Source organism: Neoarius graeffei, chromosome 8 (genome assembly GCF_027579695.1).
Source record: "Neoarius graeffei isolate fNeoGra1 chromosome 8, fNeoGra1.pri, whole genome shotgun sequence".
Classification (NCBI taxonomy): Eukaryota; Metazoa; Chordata; class Actinopteri; order Siluriformes; family Ariidae; genus Neoarius; species Neoarius graeffei.
The window spans coordinates 11,193,458-11,215,243 of record NC_083576.1 but is presented as its reverse complement, the minus strand read 5'-3'; the positions used below and the strand labels follow the sequence as shown (position 1 = coordinate 11,215,243).

The 21,786-nt window shown below is 42.9% G+C and overlaps 1 protein-coding gene across 1 annotated transcript in view; it reads left to right on the top strand.

Moving 5' to 3' along the window:
• Nucleotides 1-1,507: 1,507 nt before the first annotated feature.
• The window catches only part of ppid (peptidylprolyl isomerase D), a 35,301-nt gene continuing 15,022 nt past the window's right edge, over nt 1,508-21,786 (top strand). Inside the window, exons 1-7 of the mRNA XM_060927284.1 lie at nt 1,508-1,661; nt 12,117-12,257; nt 14,753-14,859; nt 15,351-15,539; nt 20,172-20,294; nt 21,371-21,477; nt 21,632-21,776. Coding sequence (XP_060783267.1) covers nt 1,577-1,661; nt 12,117-12,257; nt 14,753-14,859; nt 15,351-15,539; nt 20,172-20,294; nt 21,371-21,477; nt 21,632-21,776 — 897 coding nt within the window. The 5' untranslated portion in view covers nt 1,508-1,576. The remainder of the gene's footprint in view (nt 1,662-12,116; nt 12,258-14,752; nt 14,860-15,350; nt 15,540-20,171; nt 20,295-21,370; nt 21,478-21,631; nt 21,777-21,786) is intronic.

Sequence of the window (21,786 nt, the reverse complement as noted above, 5' to 3'; positions counted from 1 at the left end):
TTTTCAACCAATAGGGAATAGGTTGATTGACCTTTTCCCTATATTGATTTGACGTCACTGTGTAAACAGGGAAGGAACTGGTTGTTAAGAAGACTACCCCAAGTTGACGAGTTGAAATTTCCAGTTGAGGGGTTGTTTTTAGTGGTTTTTGACAGTTGTAGGCAGGGCGTTACAAGTTACAACGTCATCTCAAATGCAGCATCAGTTCTCTGTGGGTTCACTTTGGGTTCTCCGGTTTCCTTCCACCTTCAAAAACATGCTGGTCGATGAATTTGGAATTTGCTGTGCTAACTTGCCCCTAGGTGTGAATGATACCCTTTTTCAACCAATAGGGAATAGGTTCTTGAACCAGTTTTGTTCAGGATTCTTTGAACCTTGATGCCAGTTAGCGACTTTTGAAACGACCGATTGTAATCAAGGATGCGTCATGAACCGAGGGCGCTGCTTAATAAGTTAAGCAGTTAACGTATTGCTAAGCTACTCACTATTGTTCATTGTTACTGTCCTGCAATTTCAATCCAAAATGTTACATCTCATCTCATCATCTCTAGCCGCTTTATCCTGTTCTACAGGGTCGCAGGCGAGCTGGAGCCTATCCCAGCTGACTACGGGCGAAAGGCGGGGTACACCCTGGACAAGTCGCCAGGTCATCACAGGGCTGACACATAGACACAGACAACCATTCACACTCACATTCACACCTACGGTCAATTTAGAGTCACCAGTTAACCTAACCTGCATGTTTTTGGACTGTGGGGGAAACCGGAGCACCCGGAGGAAACCCATGCGAACAACATGCAAACTCTGCACAGAAAGGCTCTCGCTGGCCACGGGGCTCGAACCCGGACCTTCTTTCTGTGAGGCGACAGCGCTAACCACTACACCACCGTGACGCCCAGAAACGTTACATGAATTTAATTATTAAATACATACTCTGACTGATCAAAGACATGGTTTCACTTCGGAAAATTCAACTGATATCACATCTTGTTCATAAATAGTTCCCGAGGGTTGATTTTTCCTTTAAAGTACGCCATTTTGACGAGCAGCAGCACCAGAAGACTCTGATGAACTTTTCTGATCTTTCTGGAATGTAAAGACCCACCCCCCCAAAAAAATTAAATAAATACAAAAAAATCTAAAGTATATCTGATATCTGATAAAATAGTATTATATATGTAGATCTCATGAGTAAATTGGAAAAGTGACACTGTTTTGAAAGTTAGCTTAGCTTAGTCAGTCAGATTAGCTAGGAAGCGTTCCGGAAAGTTCCCCAGGTTATTTGGTTGAAGTTAATGGGTGATTTAGCCGAGTTTGAGGAAGTGTAGAGGGAGGTTAATGAGTTCAGGAGAAAAAAATGCACAAACAGCAAATTGTTATTATTATTATTTTTTTAAATCTATTATTTATTTTTGTATTTGGTGAATGAAAAATTAAATTGAGTCCAGATGCAGTACACAACCGCTCCGCCACACCAGAGGGCGCCATAGACACATTTTAATCAAAAGTTCCTCGTGGAAAAAGAACCTTCTAGTTCATTCAGGAGCTGAAGAACTTCAAGAAAAGGAGATAAAAAATGTCCAACCCGGCTCCAGTTTCCAAACCAGGCAATGCAGAGAACCCGAGGGCTTTCTTCGATGTAGAAATCGGCGGTGAAAAAGGTGAAGAGATTCCTCTTTGACTTAATTTTTTAAAATTTAACAGACCATTGTTTGGTTAGCATGCGGCACATAGGCTACAGACACATCATTTTCTGATTTTATTTTTAAACATCTTCTTTTCAGACTCCACAGATAATCTAGATTCCACTGACTGACTTTCTTTCTTTCTTTTTATTTGTAGTAACTAGCCCTTTAGCTTTAAATCTCACTCCACTGCACACATGCAACTCTGCCATTTAACCAAGTGCACGTCCCAAATCACATCATGTCCCCTAGAGAGTGACCTACTGAGGGAGGCTTATCAACCTGCCTTCATGTCCCAAAACATAACAGAGAACATCTAGGTGCACTCATAAAATCCCACAATGCATTGCAGTAGGGTAGGGTACAAAAGTTGTACCCTATTAAGTAGAGAAAGGTCATAATGTATATTGCCTTTTTGTAGGGAGTAGGGAATAAGGCACTATTTAGGACACGGACCACCTATTATTAGCTAGATAATGGAAATTAATATTTTATTCATTTACTAGGCCTGCTGAAAATAAAATGTGATTGCTGATAAATTAAACCAACAAATTCCAGTCTGTCTGAAGACATTTACGGTGGCATGCAAAAGTTTGGGCACCCTTACTGAAAATGTCTGTTCCTGTGAGCAGAAGATGAACTGATCACCAAAAGGCATAAAGGCAAAGACAAGATATTTCTTTTCAGCATTTTATGCAAGATTTGCGTATTTATTTTTGTTTTGTACACTTGGAGAGTGAAAAAAGAAAAGGAACACCACGTGAAAGTTTGGGCACCCCAGTACATTTGAGTTCTTGGGTAACGTTTATCAACGTTCCAGACCTTAATTAGCTTATTGAGCTGTGGCTTGTTCAAATTCTTCGTTAGGAAAGGTCAGATGATGCAGATTTCAAAGCTGTATAAATTCTCTGACTCCTCAAACTTGTCCCTAAAATCAACAGGATCCTCTAAACAACGCCGTCGCATTCTCATCTCATCTCATTATCTCTAGCCGCTTTATCCTGTTCTACAGGGTCGCAGGCAAGCTGGAGCCTATCCCAGCTGACTACGGGCGAAAGGCGGGGTACACCCTGGACAAGTCGCCAGGTCATCACAGGGCTGACACATAGGCTACGTTTACATTAGACCGTATCTGTCTCGTTTTCTTCGTGGATGCACTGTCCGTTTACATTAAAACGCCTGGAAACGGGAATCCGCCAGCGTCCACGTATTCAATCCAGATCGTGTCAGCTCCGGTGCTGTGTAAACATTCAAAATACGCGGATACGCCGTGCTGAGCTCTAGCTGGCGTCTCATTGGACAACGTCACTGTGACATCCACCTTCCTGATTCGCTGGCGTTGGTCATATGACGCGACTGCTGAAAAACGGCGCGGACTTCCGCCTTGTATCACCTTTCATTAAAGAGTATAAAAGTATGAAAATACTGCAAATACTGATGCAAATACTGCCCATTGTGTAGTTATGATTGTCTTTAGGCTTGCCATCCTTCCACTTGCAAGTAGTAAGTGATATGCGCTGGGATCACACACACAGCGGCTCAGTCCCGAATCATGGCTTGTGCGCTCTGTGAGCTGCGCAGGGCCGGAGTGCGCACCCTCCAGAGGGCACTCGCTGTTCAGGGTGGAGTGATATTTGGAGCGCAGGATGCCTGCGGAGCCGAGCGTATCCGTGTATTGGCGTTGCTGTGTGCACGGCTAACGGTTTTAGTGTAAACGCGAATCGTTTTAAGAACGTTAATCTGATGATCCGCTGAATCGACGTAATGTAAACGTAGCCATAGACACAGACAACCATTCACATTCACACCTACGGTCAATTTAGAGTCACCAGTTAACCTAACCTGCATGTCTTTGGACTGTGGGGGAAACCGGAGCACCCGGAGGAAACCCACGCGGACACGGGGAGAACATGCAAACTCCACACAGAAAGGCCCTCGCCGGCCCCGGGGCTCGAACCCGGACCTTCTTGCTGTGAGGCGACAGCGCTAACCACTACACCACCATGCCGGCCGCCGTCACATTCTGAATAATAAAATAATTGACGCTCAGAAAGCAGGAGAACGCTACAAGAATGCAGCAAAGTGTTTTCAGGTAGCTGTTTCCTCAGATCGTAACGTCATTAAGAAATGGCAGTTAACAAACAGTGGAGATCAAGGTGAGGTCTGGAAGATGAAGAAAACCTTCTGAAAGAACTGCTCGTTGGATTGCTAGAAAGGCAAATAAAACTCCCTGTTTGACTGCAAAAGACCTTGAGAAAGATTTAGCAGACCCTGGAGTGGTGGTGCACTGTTCTACTATGCAGTGACACCTGAACAAATATGACCTTCATGGAAGAGTCATCAGAAGAAAACCGTTCCTGCGTCCTAGCCACAAAACTCAGCGTCTGAAGTTTGCAAATGAACATCTAAATAAGCCTGATGCATTTTGGAAACAAGTCCTGTGGACTGATGAAATCAAAATAGAACTTTTTGGCCACAATGTGCAATGGTATGTTTGGAGAGAAAAGGGTGCCGAATTCCAGGAAAAGAACACCTCTCCGACTCTGAAGCATGAGTGTGGATCGATCATGCTTTGGGGTTGTGTTGCAGCCAGTGGCACAGGGCACATTTCATTGGTCGAGGGAAGCATGGATTCGAATAAATACCATCAAACTCTGGAAGCAAACATCACACCATCTGTAAAAAAGTTGAAGTTAAAAAGAGGACGGGTCCGACAATAAGACGATGATCCAACACACACCTCAACATCTACAATGGAATACCTCAAGAGGCCCAAGCTGAAGGTTTTGCCCTGGCCCTCACAGTCCCCTGACCTAAACATCATTGAAAATCTGTGGATAGATCTCAGAAGAGCAGTGCATGCAAGACAGCCCAGGAAACTTGTAGAACTGGAAGCCTTTTGCAAGGACGAATGTGTGAAAATCCCCCAGGTAAGAACTGAAAGATTATTAGCTGGCTACAAAAAGTGTTTACAAGCTGTGATACTTGCCAAAGAGGGTGTTACTAGGTACTAACCATGCAGGGTGCCCAAACTTTTTTTTGCTTCAGGCAGCGCTCGAAACTAACGGTGTCCCGACGTCCCGGGGACCATAAAAAATGTCATCGGGACACAAAATTATTATATCTGGGACAATCCCGGGACAATGGAAAAAAATAGATTTAGAAAAAAAGTTCTACATTAATATTATTTACAAAGCCGTAACACATACGTAGACATTCACCTAATTTGTCAATTTTAATTTTAAAACGTTAACAGCGAAAAATACATAGTAGCTACACTTTCGATGCACCTGCATCCGTAGGCTACAGAGCAGCGCATTCTGTTCTAGAATCTTCGGCCGGAGTCCGCATTATATGGACTTGGAATGGAATTGCTACCGCACACGCTGCGCCGACTCTTGCCAGAACAAAAATGCTTAAGTGGTTGAAGCGGACCGACCGCGGGGAAGAAACTGAAAGCCCAGACATAACTTCTCCGGGACCTTCAGGATCCAAAGTGTCCTCGCCTGGTCTGCAGGCAACGCTAGCAACTGAATGAACTTAATGAACACTGTTAGACACGTTATAAAATACAACAGGAATGATGTGGCTGGATAACGGAAAAAATGGATAAAATGGATAACGGAAAGTTCATAAAATGGATAACGGTAATGGTGAAAATTATAAGTTGGCCTTATAAGTGCCAACAGATATTCAAGGTATAAGTAGATGAAATGAACATAAAAGGGGTCTTATTTTCAACTAAAGTGTACTGCAGATGTAGGGAGTTGAAACATTTTCTGAATGAGCTAGTTGGCCCCTTTAAATAAACGGGTATCTATTCATACAGTGAGATCGCCAAAGTTTAATAAACTGAAAATGCAATAACTGTAATTTTGAAGTAGATGATGTATAGGACATGTGTCGCTTGTGTCTTGTGACTTATTGTAAAAATGATATAAAGGGTTCAAAATCGCATAGTTACAAATATAATAGTAACTTCATATGATAATATTAACCACTGGTTATTTCAGAGAGGAAAAAAATGGGGACACTATTGCTTCCATTCGGGACAATACAACACAGAATTCGGGACCACTGGGGGACACAAAGAAAAAAAGTTAATTTCGAGCCCTGGCTTCAGGCCCTTTTCCTTTTTTATCATTTTGAAAATGTAAAAGATGAAGATTAAAAAAAAAAAGTTTTAGCTTAAAATAAAATATAAAGGGAATGAGTCATCTTTAACTTTCTGCCTTTTGGAGATCATTTCATCCTCAACTTGCTTAACTGTTCACAGTAACAGCAATTTTGACCAGGGGTGCACAAACTTTTGCATACCACTGTAAGGGTGTTCTATAAGGCATAAAACACTTCAGGGAGTGATGTGAAAGAAGAAAAATAATCAGCGATGAAGTAGATTCACTGTTGGCTTCCTGAAGTGGGTTATTTTTCAATGACATCACCTCTTATGGCACAGCTAATAATAATATGAGATGAAATGAAGAGGATCGTGATGAAAGAATACCTCAGGAGAGTCCGTAAACTGCTACAGTCCAGAATAGACGGGGCAAATGTCATCAGTGGTGTCAACAGCTTGAGATATTCAGCCAGCTTTATCGACTGGACCCGAGAAGAGCTTGGGGTAATAGATTGGAAGACTAGGAAATACCTCATCATGTACAATGCTTTCCATCCGAGGGATAGCGTTACACGGCTTTACTTGCCAAGAAAAAGCAATGGCAGGGGCCTGATTGCCATCGAGGACTGCGTAGACCAGGCAGAAATTGGACTTTTGACCTGTGTAGCGGAGAGCAGTGAGAGACTGCTGACAGTAGCACGGGAAGGTATGCCTGGCTGTCGAGAGAACTGCCAAGAGTATCAGAAGAAAAAGTGCGAGGAACGGTTGAAGGAAGTCCACGAGAAGCAACTTCATGGCCAGTTTATGAGGGAGATGGATGGGACCGCAAGCGAGAAAATCTGGGTGTGTGGTTCGAGAAGGGTCCTCTGAAAAACCGCACCGGAGGACTGATCATGGCCGCACAGAGTCCGTCACTCAGGACTAATGCGATCAAGTCCAAAATTGACAAGTCTCAGGAAGAATCCCTATGTCGGCTGTGCAGGAGTAAAGGCCTCTGCATGCTCTTGCGACAAGGCTTTCGCAGATAGCTTTTCGCAGACAGTTGTAATTTATCGTTGAGCCGGGAGTAATAGGCGTACGCGATGTTATTCACCACAACAACGCAAGGGGGTGCGAAATCGCTAGGAGTAGTTGGTGGGTGTGGTTAGTGGAGTGTTTATCCTCCGGTTACTTATAATTATGCTTATAATGACTAGAACTGGAGTCGTATAGATGTACGTACTTCCTTGATCAACCGCTCTTCGTGCTGCTCCGTCTTCGCTCGTGTTTTTAAAAATGGCGGTCGTGAAAACAAACCAAACCGGGAAAGTAAGGAAGCGGAAGTGCGTGTACAGCGGATGTAGAGTGGACCAATCGGAGCCCTCTTGTCTGCGACGCTGTCTGCGGTGGTCACAATTTTTGGGAGGTGCGTGTAGGGTGCGCGCAGAGCGTCTGCGAAGGGGGGGAAGGCTTCGCAGACGCTATCTGCGAGGCCATCTGCGAGGACTGGGTTGTCAGTATAAATTGGCCTTAAGGATGAGACAGTGAACCACCTTCTAAGTGAATGCCCCAAGCTAGCACCATCGGAGTACAAACGTCGACATGATGATGTAGCCAAGGCCATCCACTGGGATCTCTGTAAGCAATATGATATGAAATGCGAGGAGAAATGGTACGAACACAATCCCGAGCCAGTTATAGAGAATAGTTGTGCGAAGGTATTGTGGGATTTCACGATCCAGACAGATAAGCGGCTCCCGCACATCAGAAACCGATATCATGGCGGTAGACAAGGACGAGAAAGCGTGTCACATCAGTGATGTTGCTTACCCAGGTGATAGTAGGATCGTGTTGAAGGAGGACGAGAAGTATCGTGATCTGCCTATAGAGATCAAGACCTGGTGGAAGATGAAGAAAGTTGTCATCAGCCCAATTGTTATAGGAGCGTTGGGTAGCTTCACCGACAGACTAGAAGGATATTTGAGCAACATCCATGTAGGGTTGAAACCCTTTACTATGCCAGGGTTTCCACGGAGTCTTAAAAAGTCTAAAATTTGATAATCCTAATTTAAGGCCTTAAAAAGTCTAAAATACGAGCATATTTTGCATTGTAGGTCTTAAAATGTAATTTTGTGAAGTCTTAAATCGTTACGTCCATTTACCCCATTCGCTTTTTTTTTTTTTTTTTGTTTAATGCGTTGGTGATATTCATAATTAGTCATATAGGCTAGGCCTACTTAGTATCAGTAGGCTACGCTGCAAACTACAAATGAGACACAGGCCCAATCCCAATTCTAATTTCTACCCCTTCCCCTTGGCCCTTCCCCTTGAAACTGAGCTACAAGGAATAGGGCTTGAAATTCAACCCTTACGTATTGGGATAGCCCTTCAACGATCGCATACGTCATCGCGTACCTCCGTCAGCGTTTACGTTAGCAAAACGCGACCAAATGCGTCATTGGCTGCGACCAGCCGCTACAGTCAGAGCCAGAGGCAGAACCAGAAATCTCTGCTGGCAGGGTGTGATTTGTTAACTAACACCACTGAATGGGATATTTTTGGCACTTCGTGCACCACATCCGACAGAATGAGGTGTCAGAACACTCATGTAAACAATAAAAGCGAGAATAACAGAACAAAACGTACGCAGTCAAGCAACCAAAAACAATACTCACTCCCAAAGCTTTTTAGCAGCAGCTTGGATTTCAGAAATCGCTGCTCATTCTCAGCTCGAAAGCGAATCAAGCGGCGTGTTTCCTCTGGATAACAACTTAAAACACGTAAATAATGGAGAAAATACATTTATGACAATCTTTCGCCGCGGGAACCGCCATCTTTCTGAAATCCGCATGAAATCTCGCTGAAATCCGCATGGCATTGTGGGAAATCACTCAAACCCCTTCGTTCGGAGTCAGCTCCAGGAAAATCTCCGTTTGGAGGGGTACAGAAGCCCTACCCCTTCCCCTACCCCTCCGCGTTAACTGGGATTGGGATACCCCTACCCCTTCACGTGAACGCGCAAAATGGAGGGGAAGGGCCAAGGGGTTGGTCCAAGGGGTGAAATGGGATTCGGCCACAGTGGAATCCGGCGTCTAGCCCGGTTGGCATGGTGATGCACAGGGCATGGCACGCGCGCATTTAGACAGTAGAGCCTAAAAGAAGCGAGGGAGATTGTCACGGTTTGTAGCAAAATGGGCAAATGCAAGTTTAACGACTGCTGGCTTGAACGCAATGATTTCGTAGACTGGCTAAAACATGTACCAAACAATCCGTTTGAGGCGTACTGCACATTGTGCAAAAGAACACTCAAACTCGGCACCCTGGCTGTAAAGGCACTGGAATCGCACGCGAAAGTGGAGAAGCACCAGGCTGCCCATAAAAGTCTGCAACAATCGCATGCCATCACTCAATTTTGTTCACCGTTGTCAGGTCCAAGCACATCTCGAGACGGTGTATCAGCTAACTCCGTGCGAACTAAGGTATTAGGCAGAGACCCGTCCACCCGTAAATTTGACGGGCAATTGCCGATTTCAACGGGCAAGTATACACACAGACGGATACTGAAACGGACGATAATGCCGAAAATTTTCGCACATGAATACTCCCACATGTCATCCGATAAATCCAGTTATGTTCCGCCCACACACGGACTGGCCATCGGGAGTAGCGGGAGTTTTCCCGGTGGGCTGGTGGTTCAGTGTGGGCCGGCGGAGAAAAAAAAAAAAAAAACAGTTGCGCGCTGGCCTTTAATATGATAAGCAATGTTAACAGTTTCTTTAACAAACTGTTAACATTGCTTATTACAGTTGCGCGCTGGCCTTTAATATGATAAGCAATGTTAACAGTTTGTTAAAGAAACTGTTAACATTGCTTATCATATTAAAGGCCAGCGCGCAACTGTTTTTTTTTTTCTCCGCTGGCCCACACTGAACCACCGGCCCACTGGGAAAACTCCCGCTACTCCCGATGGCCAGTCCGTGTGTGGTTCCGCCATCATTTACAAATCGTAAGAAACACAGTTTAATACGAAAAATACTGAAAACTTGAAATGAAAAATCAGAATATTTCATCGTTTCCGCCATTTTGGCCCGCACTGAATCTTGTAACATGCGGACTGAATAAATCGCGAATTCTGATTGGTCGAAAATTGCCAAACACCCTGCGTTGTAGTTTCCTCTTTCTTGGCGGGAGAACCGCATTTTTTTTTTGCTGACTCACTCTTCTGGATCAAGATGAATCCCAACAAACGCCCCAAATTGAATGTGACAAAAACTGATTCGTTTTTCCACAAAAAGACAGAAAAGGTATGTGTGATACATTGATTAACAAGGGGGGTTCATTGGGGTATGGTAAAATAGAATACTGTTGTTTTTTTTTTTTTTTTATTAAATACTGTAACTAGATCAAAAGATTATATACAATTCATTGTTGTTTATTTTCTTTTCACTTTTGTTACCAAATCAAACACCATACATACATCTGATACATTCAGGAGTGAAACTGAAAAAAATACAAAGTAAAAATATGCAATATTTCTGATCAAAAATTACACGCCATTTCACCCTGAAAATGTCCTAGAATGCAGGAAATGAAGTCTAAATTTCAAAAATTTTCTGGGGGGGCATGCCCCCAGACCCCCCTAGAGGGACTTCGCGCCTGCGGCGCTCGTCTTCGCACCTGCGGCGCTTATCAGGATTATATAAAATATTATTTTTGACTGGTAAATTTCTTTTTCTGCCTAATACCCTAGTGCGAACTGTAACGTTACAACACGCAAAACGTACGGGATCGAACGCCTCATCCTCAAGTGATTTGCGGGATGTCTTTGGCTCCACTGCAACTTAGTTCCTCATTAATGCAAGAGCGCACCCTGGGGATGTAATGAGTTCATTGGTGGATGATAAATTATTTTGAAAGTAATTCAGGCTCTCCCAATTTTCTTTATTTTTTTGTGCGGCATAAGTCTTAAATTTAACCTGTTATGGTCTTAAAGTAACAGTCCACTGTACTTCCATAATGAAATATGCTCTTATCTGAATTGAGACGAGCTGCTCCGTACCTCTCCGAGCTTTGCGCGACCTCCCAGTCAGTCAGACGCAGTCAGACGCGCTGTCACTCCTGTTAGCAATGTAGCTAGGCTCAGTATGGCCAATGGTATTTTTTGGGGCTGTAGTTAGATGCGACCAAACTCTTCCGCGTTTTTCCTGTTTGCATAGGTTTATATGACCAGTGATATGAAACAAGTTCAGTTACACAAATTGAAACGTGGCGATTTTCTATGCTATGGAAAGTGCGCACTATAATGACAGGCGTACTAACACCTTCTGCGCGCTTCGGCAGCGCATTGATACGGAGCTCAGATATCAATGCGCTGTCGAAGCACGCAGAAGGTGTTAGTACGCCTGTCATTATAGTGCGCACTTTCCATAGCATAGAAAATCGCCACGTTTCAATTTGTGTAACTGAACTTGTTTCATATCACTGGTCATATAAACCTATGTAAACAGGAAAAACGCGGAAGAGTTTGGTCGCATCTAACTACAGCCCCAAAAAATACCATTGGCCATACTGAGCCTAGCTACATTGCTAACAGGAGTGACCGCGCGTCTGACTGACTGGGAGGTCCACAAAGCTCGGATAGGTACGGAGCAGCTCGTCTCAATTCAGATAAGAGCATATTTCATTATGGAAGTACGGTGGACTGTTCCTTTAAAGTCTTAAATTGAACTTGTTCAAGCCTGCAGAAACCCTGCTATGCAGAAGTCTGTCCTGCTTGGATCAGCGAGGGTCCTCCGTAGGGCCCTGGACTGCTTGAGACTACTTGTTGTGGCCAGCACAGGACTCAGTACATGCGTATTGTGAAGGATTATTATTATTATTAAAGAAGTACACCTCCATACTATTTATCTGTTTATAATTGCTTTTAATGTTGTGGAACATCCGTGAAGCAAGTTAGTTCCTGTTTTCACTTATGTTATAGCAGCTGTAAACAAACATTCCCACACCAGCCCCTATTTTTCCCCCCTCTATATTTTATATTAAAAAAAAGAGAGAAAATCCAGGAACCGTGAAGTCATCTGGTTTTGAAGACTTTTCTGCATTGACACTTTTTTTTTTTTTTTTTTAATAAATCATATATTGACATTTGGAACATCTGCCATGTCCAGTGTCATCGTGTGGATTTGAGCTCATGATCCGTTATCATAGCACAAAGGAACAAACATTACATTTGTATTGATATACTTGTGCATTTTGTGACTTGAAAATGCTAGCGCACTTTTATTTGTCCCTGTAGTTCACCAGTCGTTATTTGTCCTCTGTTTTGTCCTTTCTAGCGGGCCGCATCGTGTTCGAGCTCTTTGCTGATGTTGTCCCTAAAACGGCAGAGAATTTCCGCGCCCTGTGCACCGGCGAGAAGGGAATTGGCAAAAGTACTGGGAAACCCCTGCACTTCAAGGGATGCCCTTTTCATCGCAGTAAGTGTGGGCTTCAGGTTCAGGAAATGTTTGCAGTCTTATGATGAACAGATGTTAGAGTGCGTGCGCTCTCTCTCGGCATCCCTTCATCTTTCTTCTCCAAAGCAGGCTTGTAGTACTCGAGTCCAGGACTTGTGACTTGACTCGGACTTATGCATTAACTGCATTAGGACTCGGAAAATGGAGACGAGGACTTGGATTTTTTCTTCTTTTTTTTTGGTAACATGCCATAATATATACAGGCCTAGAAATTCATATATCTTTTTCACCAGCCAGCCAGACTAGTTACCTTCCAAAGTAACTAGCCAGCCAAAATTTGTTCATGTATGAATTTTACTTCCGTCAAAAATAACGCAAAAGAGAGTAGTGACCATTGTTCATGACTAATGTGCATTTATTTCAAGACCCGAGTATTTTGATACTGTTGTTAAATACATAAATGAGAACAACACAGAGCACCATAATATAATATCAACAAATAATAATATATTGGAAAACTTGGCAACTTGGTGTATGAGTATTGAAAACAAATATACTTACTATCATGACTATAGCACCCAAAATATGTCCAACATGCTTTCTGTATTTAACCATTTATGAGAGAGAAAGCATTAGGAGCTTCATATTGACTAGGAATCAACTTGAAAAAAATTAATTATTCCATAAAAATCATATCGCAGTCAAGGCCTACCCTGCTCCCACGTTTGCTTATAAGTCCTTTGTCGTTTCTCCTTCTCCTACGCTTTATCGGCGGCCTTTTTCTCCTCTTCAGACCGAGGTCGCTTTGTCCCCGTCTCTGGCGGTTTCTGTACACCTTTCAGAAAATTCCACATCGCAACGTAGCTTTGGCAGATGCAGATGTAAACAACAAAAAAACGCACGTGTTTAAATGGGCGAGAATGTGGCCACATCTATTGAATTTGATAACGTGATGTGGCGTCGGTCTGTGAATGGAGGGCGGAGTCAGGGAAGGTAAGTGGTGGAATCATTGCACCTGATGGGGATTAAGCTGTGTTTGTGTGTCTTCCCCAGTGACCGCGCCCTTTAAAAGGAGAGGAGAGCAGAGAAAGGGAGCTCTCTCTCTCCCCAACCAGAACACGTGCGTGCGTGCACACGCGCGCGGGGCTGGCAAGTGATAAAAGGCTGAAAAGCTAGCAAAAGAGTCTGCTCCGGACAGCACAGCGGACTCTTGCGCACGCGCCGTAAACAACTCGCACCTGCAAAGGATTAAGGCGCAATCGGCACGGCGATATAAAATCGCACTTACTTTGCGAAGTATTGAGTTTAGTGCTGTCAAGCGATTAAAATATTTAATCGCGATTAATGTCGCGACTGTCATAGTTAACTTGCGATTAATCGCAATTTAATCGCACATATTTGTCACATGAAAAACCATTGTAATTCTCTTATCAGCATAAAAAAGTGATTGGGCTTGCTCACCGTTCGAACTACGGGGGTACTCGGGGGATTCGAGATCCCCTGAAACAGACATGAGATCCCTTGAAAACATGATTTGGGAAATGTTGGGGGGTCTCTAAAATATTGGCAAAATGATGTTTATTGACATAGCAATCGTGTGTAACGGGAAGCATTTGCATATCTGAAGTGAGCACGCGATGGAGATCCGCGCTCTGAGACAAGCGCAAGCCCCCCCCCCCCCCGAAGGGGGAAAAAAAGGGACCCCCCCCCCGAAAATATCGGCATAGTTCGAACGCTGGTTGTACCAATGTTTGTTTGTTTTTTTTTTTTATTGCAGAGCATAACACGTCTTGTCACAGCCACTGCAAAGTGGGGCTGGAGCCGCCGATGGGAAAACGAAACCTAAGCCGAGCACCGTGGCTCTTCGGGGGAGGGCAGAGGACTCTGGCTGTGCGGGGCGTGGCATTACAGTCGAGCTGCTATCGTTTTTCTAAGCAAAGTCTCTGTTCCAAGTTCCTGGCAGTTTCAAAAGCTTATGAAAAACCTACATCATGTCAGAGCGTTAATCTCGTGATAAAAAAATTATCGCCATTAAAATTGAGTCAACGCGTTAATAACGCGACATTTTTGACAGCACTAATTGAGTTGCGTTGCTGACATTAATTCCTTATTTGGTTTCCTGTTTCTTGTCTTTGGTTCTGCCAAGTCTACGATAGACTGTTTGTGTCTCGTTCGACCTGTTGTCTGTTTCACTGTTTTATGATTTTGCCTGCCGTTCTGGATTGTTTACCGTCTTTACTTGTATTAATAAACACACATTCTGCACTTACATCCGTCTCCCAACCATCTCTGACAGAATACTTCACACTTGCTGATAAAGAGAAGCACATTCACCTGTTAGAACGTCATGTTCAGGAACAAACTAATGTTAATGTCGCTAAAACAGACACCGTAAAATGGTGCGGCTGGAGTCTTGTTCTCGGACTCGAGGTTTAGTGACTCGACTACAACACTGCTCCAAAGTGACGGCTGAGTTTTTCGACTCCTTTCTGTTCTGTGGCTTCTTGTTCTTCCAGTTATCAAGAAGTTCATGGTGCAGGGAGGAGATTTCTCAAATCAGGATGGCACAGGAGGCGAGAGCATCTACGGGGACAAATTTGAGGACGAAAACTTCTACTATAAGGTGAAGTGAAGTTTATGGTGTGTATGTATTTTAAGCTGCAGATGATTTTTACATTGTTTATTGTGTTCTGCTGACAGACCAAAGGAAAGACACACATTTCAGTCATGTGGTTTATTTATTTTAGTCACCTTGTCTTTTGTATCTTTATTACACAAACGGTAAATACATAGAATTAAAATAAATAAATGGAATTACCTTACACATAATTGACTTTTTTTTTTATTTAATATTGTCTGCATTGCTGTTAATAGAAATGTCCATTTTTTTAAAAAATTGTTTTTAAGGCACTGATTATTGATTCAGTTGAGTTTATTACACTTCTGTTTATATTTAATTTTTTTTTATTGGCACATTTTGCTTTACAGAATGCATTTACATTTGCACGACTGTACACTTTTCCTGTCTAAGCAGACTGACTACACACAGATTTTTGCTCTATGAATAATAGGATAAAATAAAGCAATGAATTTTCTCTTCTCTTATTTTGTTAGCACGATAAAGAAGGCCTGCTGAGCATGGCCAACGCCGGGCCCAACACCAATGGCTCGCAGTTTTTCATCACCACTGTGCCCACGCCTCACCTGGACAGCAAGCACGTGGTGTTCGGGCAGGTGCTGAAGGGCATGGGCGTGGTCAAGATGCTGGAAGCCATCGACACCAAGGAAGATCATCCGGTCAAGGTGAGACGCAATCCAACCTGCGTAATATGTCAAAATAGTACATCTGGTTTTCATCAAATCCTGCACTCTGGCTGGCGAGCGGGTCCGTATCCTACGATACAGACCCCAGTTACGGACCTCTGGCAGCTCGTTTGTTCACAACAAAAACATAGTAGCAATTTTTGTCAACATTTATTTTCGCATTTCTCAGGAGAATAGCATTAATTTTACAGCATGGATAGCGATAATGACAGCGTTCACAGCGAAAGCGAGTTTTACTACCCTGAGGAAGAAGAAATAAAAGAAAACATTTCAGGAGAAAGCTAAAAACCTGTAACTATTGCTAACGCCGAGCAAAAACATGGCTGAATCCTGAATGACTCAATTTTGTATAAATAGGGGACTACATGGGTGGCAAAATGTAGTTTTTTTCCTGCCATGGAAGTGCACTTGTATACCGAGGAGGAAGCAATTTACATTACAGCCGTGAATGAGGGTTCAAACTGGTGGCTCGGCTCGGTTTTCCCGTTCAAGCGCTCTCGTTTTCTGTTAGAATTTGGTAAAGAAAAAAATAAATATATTATTTACCAGCTTACGGTCGGTCCGTATGGTGAAATACCGTGACCTCGGCCCAGAGGGCCTCGCTCAGTACTTTCAAGACCTCGGACAGATTACACATCAACTTTAAAATAAAAAATGAATTTTGAGAAATATGGGTGTTTTTCATATTAATGACTTGAAAGAATACAGTTCCAGGCAAGTCTTTTAACACAATTTAGATTGAGGTAATTTAAGGTGAAAAGTAGGTATGAATTTTGTCTATCATTTATAATACAGGGCTTTAAAACTGTTTATAGACAAATATAGACGTTTATGCCACTTTAAGTGTTGAAAAATCAGCCTAAATTTGGTGAAATGTCCGTCAAAGAAAAAAAAGGAAAATGATCTGAAGGTGGGACGACTTTCCTCAAAAGATACCCTTCTACGTATTATAACTATTTAATCTTTTCAAGGCAGGGAAGCTTCATTGTGGCCATTAAATTCGTGAAGTAGTGCATTATTCGGACAGACTTACTACTTTTAATTGCCTCATTTTTGTTATGGCAACTGCCTCGTAGAGGCGGAGTCACGGTCATCGTGTTGTAAGAATGAGTGTGCATAAGCATTACAATCACTAGAACGGCGAATCGTGATCTCGCAATACGAACACTTGATCTCGTCTTATCAAATGCCACTTTTCCACTACCAACGTGGCTGAGTTGGGCTGAGCCGTGCCGTGCTGAGTTGGGCTGAGTCGGGCTGAGTGGGGCTGTTGGAGTTGCATTTCGACTACAACCGCGCTGAACCGTGCTGGCTGGAAGTGGGTGGACACATTGGGTGGAGTTAGCGAAAGTGGGTGGACGTCACGTAATGTCGTTAGGCGGCGCAAACAGTGACATCAGTGACCTTTTAAGCGGTAGTCTCACGACCTGGATAGTAAACAATAAACATGGAGTCGTTAGTGTTGCTGGTCTTGGTGCTGTGGCTTGTTGTCACCGACAACGCCAACAGATACTGGCAAGAGCGTATAGATGAGGCGAGGCGCATAAGGCTTCAGAAATTCTCGTAATTCGTAATTCTTCTTCTCCCGGGTTTACGGTGTTTACAGATCCCAGCGTGCTCGCGGGGCGTGTGTGAGGACACTCCTCCTCACCAATCAGTGCACAGGGGAGTGTCTGCTCACGCCCCTACCCCCACTCGGCTCGGTTTGGCTCGCTTCAGCCCTACTCCAAAACCGTGCGAGTTTTGGGTGCTAAGCAGGGCTGAAGCGAGCTGAGTCGTGCTGCTCTGGGGTAGTCGAAACGCGAGCCGTGTCGGGCTGAAGTGAGCTGAAAAAGGGTAGTGGAAAAGGGCCAAAAGGTACACAAGAACGAAGCCACTGTGTCATCGTGTTATAAGAATGAGTGTAACAATAACGAAACTTCGTAACCAGTCAGCGCTTACCCTGATCAAGTTCGATTACCCGTTCTACTGCTTGATAAACTTCGGAACCAACCAGAAACTAAATAAAAGAAACGTCGTTATAACTTCGTAGTATCGGAAGATAATCAGCAGATAAAAAGAAAAACGAAATTCACCTCATGGTTCGCCAAGGCTACTGATTCGATATCAAGTGGTGTGTATTTTAAGAAAATTTACCTTTTGATTATCACAGCTTTTGTCTGGTCCTTCTGAAAGGTCAAATGAAAGGGTTTGGGTTTTTTTTGCTTTTTTTTTTTAGCTTTTTTGCCGATATTTACGCCAAGAGTTCCACCCATTCAACAAAAACTCGAGAAGGCAGCGAAGACAAAATGTATAATTGGTTAAACTTCTGCTATTCGCTTTAATTTTTTTTTTTTTTTAAATCTTGGAGTCTTTACACTACACTTGTGAAACAAAATGTGCTCATTAGTACTAAATAATGCTTTTAAGACAATTCACGAACAAGTGCTTTCTTACGATTTTGAAAATAGATATTATTCCCAGCACTTTATTTTGAACAAAATTGGTAACCAAAATCCTCTGAGCCCTGATGCTGCTCACAGCTTGGTGATGCTTGAAAGAGATGATGCGAGTATAACTGATAACACATGTGTGTGTGTGTGTATACAGTGGTGCTTGAAAGTTTGTGAACCCTTTAGAATTTTCTACATTTCTCCATAAATATGACCAAGAACATGATCAGATTTTCACACAAGTCCTAAAAGTAGATAAAGAGAACCCAGTTAAACAAATGAGACAAAAATATTATACTTGGTCATTTATTTATTGAGGAAAATGATCCAATATTACATATCTGTGAGTGGCAAAAGTATGTGAACCTTTGCTTTCAGTATCTGGTGTGACCCCCTTGTGCAGCAATAACTGCTTTCCGCTAACTGTTGATCAGTCCTGCACACTGGCTTGGAGGAATTTTAGCCCATTCCTCCGTACAGAACAGCTTCAACTCTGGGATGTTGGTGGGTTTCCTCACATGAACTGCTCACTTCAGGTCCTTCCACAATATTTCAATTGGATTAAGGTCAGGACTTTGACTTGGTCATTCCAAAACATTAACTTTATTCTTCTTTAACTGTTTTTTGGTAGAACGACTTGTGTGCTTAGGGTCGTTGTCTTGCTGCATGACCCACCTTCTCTTGAGATTCAGTTCATGGACAGATGTCCTGACATTTTCCTTTAGAATTCGCTGGTATAATTCAGAATTCATTGTTCCATTAATGATGGCAAGCCGTCCTGGCCCAGATGCAGCAAAACAGGCCCAAACCATGATACTACCACCACCATGTTTCACAGATGAGATAAGGTTCTTATGCTGGAATGCAGTGTTTTCCTTTCTCCAAACATAATGCTTCTCATTTAAACCAAAAAGTTCTATTTTGGTCTCATCCGTCCACAAAACATTTTTGCAATAGCCTTCTGGCTTGTCCACGTGATCTTTAGCAAACTGCAGATGAGTAGCAATGTTCTTTTTGGAGAGCAGTGGCTTTCTCCTTGCAACCCTGCCATGCACACCATTGTTGTTCAGTGTTCTCCTGATGGTGGACTCATGAACATTAACATTAGCCAATGTGAGAGAGGCCTTCAGTTGCTTAGAAGTTACCCTGGGGTCCTTTGTGACCTCGCCGACTATTACACACCTTGCTCTTGGAGTTATCTTTGTTGGTCAACCACTCCTGGGGAGGGTAACAATGGTCTTGAATTTCCTCCATTTGTACACAATCTGTCTGACTGTGGATTGGTGGAGTCCAAACTCTTTAGAGATGGTTTTGTAACCTTTTCCAGCCTGATGAGCATCAACAATGCTTTTTCTGAGGTCCTCAGAAATCTCCTTTGTTCGTGCCATGATACACTTCCACAAACGTGTTGTGAAGATCAGACTTTGATAGATCCCTGTTCTTTAAATAAAACAGGGTGCCCACTCACACCTGATTGTCATCCCATTGATTGAAAACACCTGACTCTAATTTCACCTTCAAATTAACTGCTAATCCTAGAGGTTCACATACTTTTGCCACTCACAGATACGTAATATTGGATCATTTTCCTCAATAAATAAATGACCAAGTATAATATTTTTGTCTCATTTGTTTAATTGGGTTCTCTTTATCTACTTTTAGGACTTGTGTGAAAATCTGATGTTGTTTTAGGTCATATTTATGCAGAAATATAGACAATTCTAAAGGGTTCACAAACTTTCAAGCACCACTGTATGCTATATTTAATGTATGGACATGGGATCAGAAAACAATTTTATGAATAAGCAGTAGCCACATGGACCCAGAGGGTACCTATTTTTGTACATGTGCAGGTTTTTCTTTTGTGGAAATTGGCTTCAAATTTGTGAAGGTACGTCTTCGTCCTTCCTCATGATTTAAGATGTATTGAGGGCGGTCACAAAAGAAGCTGCTGAATATTTTAGATGGGACGCCTGAGACGTTTTAATTAGATTTGAAGCCAGAAATGGTTAGTTTAATTGTCCAAGCATGAAACGCAATCACCGTGAAAGCGAGAGTGTGAGAAGAATTGAATCACGTGTGAGCGCTTTGACAGTGGGTGGGCGTTTAATGCGAGTGGGTTCAATTTGATAATAGCTGACTGTGACACAGACTAATTTTAACATTCTCTCTCCCACAGTCATGTATCATTGCTGATTGTGGAGAGCATAAAGAAGGTGATGACTGGGGCGTGGCTCCTAGTGATGGCTCCGGAGACGTGCACCCAGACTTCCCTGAGGACTCGGATGTTGACTTTAACGATGCAAGTCTTCTGATATCTCTGTACATGTAGGAAATGCAGTACGGGTCTTGGACGGGGCCATGTTTCAGATTTTTTTTTTTTTGTGACAGATTAATTAATCCATAATTTTGGATTAATTAATCTGTCACATTTAAGATTTGTTGTGTTTGTCCCCCCATTGGAAATTCCTAAGAGATGCGCATTGGAATCCATGGATTGTCCCAAAAGGGATGTTCATGAGAGATTCTGATGTACCGGTAGGTATTTAATTAAAGAAACCTCATTAAAAAACCCATGGTACTGCACATTTCTTGGAAAATGATTTGTTTATCTCATAATCAGAAACTTGATGTGTTTTCTTTTTGGTTTGAATTCTCTGAAATATGAACAAAACACCTATTTTATTTCAAGCAACTCAATACTTTTATAAAGAATAGTCGTAGGTTTTTAACTGATTAACAGTCCAAATTTGTCATTTGAAAAGCACCAGCATCTTACACTCAGTCACTTGCACTCCATAACTGATGTAAATATCTTGGCATGAGTCTGGTAGAGGGCGGCACGGTGGTGTAGTGGTTAGCGCTGTCGCCTCACAGCAAGAAGGTCCGGGTTCGAGCCCCATGGCCGGCGAGGGCCTTTCTGTGTGGAGTTTGCATGTTCTCCCTGTGTCCGTGTGGGTTTCCTCCACAGTCCAAAGACATGCAGGTTAGGTTAACTGGTGACTCTAAATTGAGCGTAGGTGTGAATGTGAGTGTGAATGGTTGTCTGTGTCTATGTGTCAGCCCTGTGATGACCTGGCGACTTGTCCAGGGTGTACCCCGCCTTTCGCCCGTAGTCAGCTGGGATAGGCTCCGGCTTGCCTGCGACCCTGTAGAACAGGATAAAGCAGCTAGAGATAATGAGATGAGTCTGCTAGATGAGCACTTTGTGTTCTTTGGGCAAATGCCTCTTAAAATATGTTGAAAAAAAGATTGCAAAGTCTTTCAGGTAAAGCTGCAGTTCATTTAAAACAAAAAAACCCTCAGAAGTGGTAAATGTAGAACTTGCCATTCACTATTTTACACTATGCATGTAACGATGAGAATTTCATCTTTCAGGTTGATAAAGTCTTGGCCGTGGCGGAGGACATCAAGAATATCGGCAACAACTTTTTTAAAGCTCAGAACTGGCAGGCCGCGATGAAGAAATACTCCAAAGCTCTTAGGTGAGGGCATCAATTTGCGACATACCTGTGTGTAAAAAAAAAAATTCTCCTTCTTATTATTCTTGTATTTAAATCTCTATTTTCCACCATTATTATAGTCCTAAAAAAGACTTTTTTTTTTTTTTTTTGGTTCCCCCCCTGTACTGCATTGCAGATATTTAGAGTTCTGTGGTAATGTTGTGGATGATGAGAGTGCGCAGAAGAAGCTGGAGCCCACGGCTCTGAGCTGCATCCTCAACACGGCAGCCTGTAAACTCAAACTGCAGCAGTGGCAGGAGGCTGTCGAGAGCTGCGATGAGGTACACAGGA